We start from the raw sequence: 7,878 nt of genomic DNA, 5'->3' as shown, positions 1-7,878 counted from the left end.
TGCCTGTGAGGCTCTGACTCTTTAAGTGAAAATATATAAGAGCGGGTGCCCCCATGCTCGAGTATGTTCCCATACATCACATCATTTAACACTTTGAACTGTCAGAAATGTGTCACTCACTCTCTCTCTTGATACCTTCATCTGTCAGACTGAAATCATAAATACAATCATTTCCCCAATGTTGGCTCTTTATTCTGTCAACTGTTTCAAAATGTGACTGTGCCTCTTCATTTCCGACGCATGAATAAGTGAGAGGCCATTAATATGTCTCTTTCATTACACCCTGGCACTCTGCAGTGCATGAGCATGCAAAGAGCTGTGTGTTTTACTGGGCTCGGGTTCTGATGTCCGATTTGTAAGGCAACAAAGATATGTCACCATGTCCGCATGAAAAAAAAAAGGCGTCACTCTGAGAATTCATACTCTGTTCCTGCAGTTTAAATAGACAACCAGTGCAGTACGGTAATGACAGTAATTTTCAGTGTTGTAGCTGTTTAAAATTAAATTGAAATATTTGCACTCATATGAATTAATTACTTTCTGTAAACACAGCTGAACTTCAAACTTAAAAATGATCGTTATTAAAGATTCATAGCCTACAAGTAACTCTGCATACTGATGGTGAGTTTAGTTTTAAACAAACATATCCCCAAAAAGAAATGTGCAAACACTGTGAATACTATGCCTGCATGTGGCCAAACTGGTCAAACGTATTTTGTGTGTGTTTTGTCTAAAGATCACCCTGTCCTTTGACAAACACATTTTTTTCTTCTTCTTTTCTATCGCCACTCCCAAGACAAGATTAGAGGGGAAACTCATCATTCTCCTTGGCTGTTGTCTGATAAACTTTTTATTTGAAGGGTGTCCTGTCTGGTGTCTCTGGTGTCTTCCTCCAGTGCACTCCTGATTTGAAATATAGCCTTACATAATGAGGGAGAAAAATAGAGCGGTGTTGCACCCCTGAGCCGGTGTCAGCTTAATCAATCATTTTTAAACACAGGCAGGCATGCTTACTCTACTCGCTTCACATCCGCCACATCCTTCCCCTGCTAAACAATGTGACAGCAGCATAATTCATTTTAACTCAAAAATTAAACCGGCAGCATCAAACTTGTCCTTGTATCCTTTTGTTTTAAACACAGGACAGTGTGTTGTGTCTCTGTGTGTGTTCATGTTGTTGTTTTTTCAATGTTAATATTTCTCTTGTATTCTGTAGATGCAATCAAAACCTTATTTTTCATCGCTATTCTATGAAAGGCACACACACACATAGGGAGTGTATCTGTGTACATGGTTTTATTTATTTAGGTGCATAAGCATGTGTTTTTCATACCAGCTCTGCAGACATGTGTTTGGTGTGTTGTGTTTTTTAGGGGTAAAACTCTAAGGTTTCTCAGTTTCGATGCTAAACATGCAACAGGCGTGGAATGTTAGTGCAGGGTTCATACGGTCAAATTGCAGTGGGTCAGGAGGTCAGGGAAATGTGGAGGAGCTAAAGCTGAGCAGAAGGAATGGAACTTGGCCTCTTCGCTTGGCAGTGAGAGATTCCTTCTGGCTTTCTGTCAAAAAGTCGGCCTTCAGCGCAGCACAGCTCCAAAAGTTATATCATGCTCCTGCTGGAGAGTTACATGCAATGGAAACATGAAAAGGATTGTTTTTGAGTCCCTGTCACCAATCCAAACTTAAAATGTTGCTTTTTTTGTTATGCATTTCGGAGGATGTAATGCATCCAAAAAAAAACAAAAAAAAAATCATCTCAAATTATTTTCATGTTTTTTAGTTTTCTGTACCTATTCAAGCTCATCAGTGAGACTGAATTAGAGCATTGTGAAGCAAATTCATTCTGCATCTCTCTCCTTGTGTTCCAGTGCCATGTTTGACAGTATTTTCCCTCATGTAAATTATGTCACTTGACTGATGAAGTGTTTATCCAGTTTGGAAACAAACAAAATAAATGAAAGGTCAACACCAATTACAAAAACTGCACTTAACATCAGTGATCATTTTCACTTTGCCAACCAACAAAATATCAAATCTGCCACCAAGGAAGAGAAAAACACACCTGAGGCACTGAAGTCAAACAAACAAACAGACATTACAGCTTTCTGTAATGTTGCAGTAACGTAACAGTTTTATTAAAATGATCAGAAATGTCAGACTCTACTGAAAGTACAGTATCACAGTGAAAATAAAATGATTCCCCTTTTTGCTGGGGACCCTCTGGAACCACCTCAAGACCCCTGACCCTACTTTGAGAGCCACTGCCATAATTAATAATAAAATACAAATAGAAAATTTACAGAAATATAATTATATTTAAAGAGACAAACCCTTTCTGCTATGATTTGATCACTCTGTAAGTGCACTGGTTTTTGGCATATCGCTCAGTATGTCTGTGAGCCGTCTGGCTCTGCACTGAGAGGGCAGGACCATGTCAAAGTCCACGTGCACCGCTTTGAAGAGGCGGGGTTCCGCCTCTCAGCTTGCCCGCTGATCACATGCAGGAAGCATGGTGTTTGTAATTGCTGCGCAACAAGCAGTGCGTGGATGCCGGTTGCCAGAGTGACGTCTGATGCCAGCCACACACCACACTCTATCTTAAAGCGAAGTCTGTCCAAACTGCTGCCAATCTTCACTTTGATCAGGCAGAGCGAAAACATACAGGTTACTGTATGAGTAAAGTTAAGAGTTCTTTCATCACCTCCGAGCAGTCAGAAATGCAGCCAGCTCCTCTCACAGGAGAGGAGGAGGATGATGATGATGATAACGGAAGTGATGATGAGGAGAATAATGACAATCCACCGCTCCGACAATCCACGCTTGAATTCTTAGACATGAAAGGGAGTAGCCTACATACTGCTTACATGCCGCAATAAGGAGATACATGCACAGTGTCAGTGAGGGAATTTGCAGTAAATAATCCCTGAACCTCCGCAGCTTTTGACTGTGAACATAGCCTACTAACAGATGTTACTGTTGATGCAATATGATGGTGAGGATGATGTTGGCCATATTTATCTGCAGGAGTTTGTGATTATAGCAAAAATAACAACCACAGGAGCTGCAGTTATCACATAAATAAGTTTAATGATTTTCAATAGCCTCATAAAAAGATTTAGATCATTCACTGATGCAATTGAATGTCATGATGGTGTATTTTGACCATTCTGGACACTTTTCAGTTTTAAATTCAGCCGCAACCTACATGTGGGATTATCACCTTATGCTTGATTTGAAAGTAAGATAATATATAGATGTGGAAAACTGTTAAACAGTGTTAGACAGTAATAAAATATCACCATTCCCATGCAAAACTGCGCAGGGTCGATCAGCATGGATTATTTTCAGGCCTACATCTATTCTTCGGCTATTGACAACCTCTCCCTTTCCAGTTTGCATGACTGGAGCTCTCACTAGCGCTGCTAGTGGACAATCAAACCTACACACCCACCTCCAGACACACTCGCATTTCTCATTTCTTACTTCTAGTCTAAATTAGATAGCAAGACGCTGTGTCGGAGCTCACAGACCGCATAGAATTAGTTTTAAGTACAGGCGGTAGTTAAACAGTAAAGCTGAAATTCAACATGGAGTCCCCTCCAGATCCAGCGAGCGACCCGGGCAACAGCGCCTCGGAGCCGGCTACCCCGGTCAGGGAAACCCCGGTAAACCTGGAGACGCTCCGGAAAGCGGACCATCCAGCCCCGGTTCGAAGGCAGACCTGTTCCAGCACCAACAGAGGTAAGCGGACCGTATTTCGCAATGAGAAACGCCGCGAGAAATAACAACAGATCGTGGATTTTTTTTAAATGAAACTTCAAAATGAATTAAATCGCTTCCCCATAAATAACTGCACACTATGTAAATTCACCCAACCACAGGGACGCGGCTTTTTATTTAGTAGCACCGCGGCTTTTGCCCGTTCGGTTGTAATGAGTGCCTTCGGTGTGTGTTGCTGGTGTTCAGGCTCCACTGACAGCTCAAATCATAGGGGGGTGATACGGTCACAGATGTCACATTTACTCTGACTGCAAAATAAATCAGTTACCCAGCAACTTAAAATCGGCCAACAGGAGCGCGTCTTTATGTCAAAACAGGCCAACCTGCCCTCTCAGACGCATTATTGTCAAAGTGTCAAAAGTGAACTTTTGGAAACTGTGGGCTACTTGATCGATCAGTCCCATTCTCCTTTTGTAGGGGATCTACCCTCGACTATTCCTATTACAGCACACAGCGCCGTCTGGTCGGGATTTTTTTTTTTTTTTTTTTTTTTACATCTCCAGCTAACAGCTTTCGGTTATTCCTGTGTGCAAAAAGACGCCCCAGCAGCTGGAATTTGTTTAGCGCCAGCTCTCCAAAAAAAAAAAAAAAAAAAAAAAAACTGTTGCAAGCGTGAAGCACGGCTTCTGCGACCAAACCTCCACATGATTAGACTGTAAAAACTACACGGGCCTGTATTGCCAATTAGCCCGTCAAAAGTCTGCCTTCATTGCTGCTGAAGACTAGTTCATTTTACATGATTTATCCACCACGTCCCGTCCATGTTGTACAGTACAGACAGTAGGCCTATTTAACCACACCCCCTCTCGGCTGTCTCCAGTACAGGCTAACCGGGCTCGTCCAAGTTCAAAGAAATAGTGATTTCTCTGCTGATTCTTGACAAGCAGAGTTGGTGTGTGTGCATGACAGTGAGGTGATCAGTGGCGACGTGACAATTAATTCATTGCACGGTGCGGGGTTTTTTTTGTCTGTGTGCGCGCACTCTTCCTGTGCGCAAGGGTATATTTAGAGTGTGATATGGTGAATGTGGAATGTAAGCTGGTTATGTAACAGGTTTAGCCATAAACAGAGGCGCGCATCTGAGAGCAGAAATCATCATTACAGATCTTTTCACTTTATACTAGAGTTCACTCACTCTCCATGATCGCCACGGCTGTTTAAATTAAAAAAATCACTGCACTTCATCGAGTATTTATATACTACTAAAGGGAAACTGTGTGACTTTGTGGGTTGGCACAGCCTGAGCACTTCTTATGTAATAGCGGGGCAAAGACAGGTAGTTGGGAGGTTTCGTGGATTGATTTCTTTTTTCACAAGTCTGACTTTGAGACACTCCTAACCTGCTGACCCATATTCACCCCACCCTTTTATGCACAGGATTAAAGTGCGTCTGGGAAAGAGAAAGACAGGAAAAAGAACGCCTTTGGTTTGTTATGTAATGCTGAATGGGTGAAAAAAAAACATGTTCAGTGGGACAACCTCTGCAGCTTTAAAGGAGTTCCCCTGGACTGAAACTCTATGTTTTACCTTATTTTTACAAAGAATAAAAATGATTATAAGAGAGTATTAGCAGTAGAAGGTTTGAAGAAAAGTTTAGAAAACTTTTTAAAAACTTATTGTGAAACAGCATTTGTCAGAAATGCGGTATAAGTAAATCCCTAAATGAATTTATTCTCTCAAGTTTAACTATGCAGTTCAAATCTTAATGTGTGTGCTTACCTGTGGTGTTCCGTAACACCTGGTGTCGATTACATTTTCTAAAGATAGTGGTTAACAACAGACAAGTCATTTTTTATCTTATCTCTTAGAATCTTTAAGTTGGCGCCTGTAACTTGGATGTAAAGTTATGTACAATCACGGCAGTTTATTGCAGCAGTCGGCCATATAATCTGTAGACTGTAAAATGTATGATAACAAGGTATTATGACATTGCAAAAGTTGGCCTATTGTTTTAAAAATGTATAACTTGGATCATTACGCAGAGCATTTATAAATTGAATAATGTAGAAATATTCAGTACATTTGACATTTAGGAGAGCAGAAGAAAAGTTTGCTTTCATAAAAGAATGATGGCTAAATTGCTTTATTTAATTAAACGCCGATGTAAAAGTACAAGTGTTTTTATTAAGAAGTGCAATTGGTTTATTGTGTTGGCATCGTTCAGTGTAGGGTCACTCAAAAAATAAAACAATGAAAAATGTTTATGGCTCATGATTGTGTTCAAGACACGTAAGACATTTTTTAGGATTACACTATATGTTCAGAGTCAGTCGCAGAAATCAACATCTGAAAGGTGGCAGACATTTGCTCAAGTGCAGTTTCCCTCTTTACACCTGCTGTATTAGACTTTCTTAAGGATGCACATTTCTTATCCTGCATGCAGAGCGTTTACTGTTTTAACCCTGAGTGCTAATACCTTTTTAAGTAGAAAGGGCTTACTTCAGCAGAAGCTGTGCTCTGTAAGACTTGAGTGGGTCAGAGAAAAGGCCTTGGAGGGCTGTGGATATCATTACTGGAAAGAAGAAAGGGTGTTATTTTCATATCGCAAGATTCCTCAGTTCGCAAATTTGGAAACAATCAATATTAATAGCGTGGTTATGTAAGGTGATGGTCTCTGCAGATGCCTGAAACCTCACGATTGCACAGGGAAGTTCTGAAGCTGCAGATCTGATAAGAGCCCCGGTGTCCTGGATCCTCCCTGTTTGAGTGTCAGAACTGTGTTTGCATGTGTGTGAGTGTGTTTTAGTGGTACTTTTGTAGTCTAAACTGAGTGACGGTGACCACTACGCTGGTCCTCATATGCTTTGGCTGTTGAGATGCTGGTTGCAGTTATTTACAAAGAGTCATCTGGATATTTTCCTTTGATAAAGACGTAGAAAGAACTGATTTCTATTTGAAAGAGACAAACAGTTGTCACCAGGTGAAGTGTGATGTGGTTTCAGTGGAAAATATTACAGTCCATCCTGCTTATTAGTTTCCCTCAGTGTCTAGATTAATGTTTCTCCTTTCTTTACCGAATACCAGTAAAGTTAAAGAAAACCAGTCATAACATGTAGTGGTTTTGTAGATTGCCCTGTTACAATCATTTTTTTTTAAGATGGAAACATATATTACAGTTTTAAGTGTTTGTTTTATAGTAGAAAACAAATCGGCTGACACTGCAGTTTTAGTAGCTGATCCAAACTAAAAAGGCAACAGTATAAAAATATTCAGTCTTCAGTTAATGAACACATAACCAGACTTTCATCCAGCAGTTTTATTTTTGGGCATCGAAACGAGAGCCTTCGGCTAGAGAGTGGCAGCATTTATTTAGTTGTTGTTGACACAAGACGGATGAGGGACAGGACCGCAAAGGCTTTTAAAATAAGGTTTTTCACAAAATCTCAGAAAGCCCGGAGTTGGCACAGGGCTTGCTCACCACTCGACTGGACAGCAACATTATTGAGGCTGTGGCATTCTCAAATTCAATGAATTAGGGCTCCCTGCCCGCTGGAGAGCATGAAGATCCAGGTATAGGCTTATAGCTGAGCCTTCTGCTCGGACAGATCCAGGAGGTGAACTCTATTAGGTGACTCTTTTTTCTGGCTGGTTGCCTATAACATAATATTGAGTTTCATTCCTCTTGTGTTTTCAATTCTTAACTGATAATATCATGAACTTTTTTACTGGCACCTGTGAGACAATTAATATTGTTATATTTTCATCAGTTGATTTGAAGTCAAAGCACAGTATCTATTGCAGTTCTCCTCTGCCCAACAGTAAAAACACCTGTCAGTTAAACTGAAAAAGGTAAACATTATTTCTGTGTGTTGCATAGACGGTGACATCTGCTTGTGGTTTAGACTTTGGCACCACTACTTTTGGAAAAAAAGGTCTTTTGTTTTTGGGAGCTTCAAAGGTCAAATTGTGCTTGAGCGGCAGTATGCTTATCTAAAAAGGATGTACCTGTAAATGAACTGCATTTACATAGTGCTTTTCTAGTCTATTGACCACTCAAAGCGCTTTACAACACATGCCGACATTCAGCTGTTCACACACGCATTCATACACTGATGGCAGCGGCTGCCATGCAAGGTGTCAACCTGCTCATCAGGAGCA

The 7,878-nt window shown here is 40.7% G+C and overlaps 1 protein-coding gene across 1 annotated transcript in view; it reads left to right on the top strand.

The window, feature by feature from the left end:
• Positions 1 to 2,692: 2,692 nt before the first annotated feature.
• roraa (RAR-related orphan receptor A, paralog a) overlaps positions 2,693 to 7,878 on the top strand; it is a 191,912-nt gene continuing 186,726 nt past the window's right edge. The window contains exon 1 of the mRNA XM_042410684.1: positions 2,693 to 3,741. Within this exon, the coding sequence (XP_042266618.1) occupies positions 3,588 to 3,741 (154 nt within the window). The 5' untranslated portion in view covers positions 2,693 to 3,587. The remainder of the gene's footprint in view (positions 3,742 to 7,878) is intronic.

This window comes from Thunnus maccoyii, chromosome 5 (assembly GCF_910596095.1).
Source record: "Thunnus maccoyii chromosome 5, fThuMac1.1, whole genome shotgun sequence".
Classification (NCBI taxonomy): Eukaryota; Metazoa; Chordata; class Actinopteri; order Scombriformes; family Scombridae; genus Thunnus; species Thunnus maccoyii.
The sequence above is the reverse complement of the archived record's forward strand: the minus strand, read 5'-3'. Positions and strand labels throughout refer to the sequence as shown.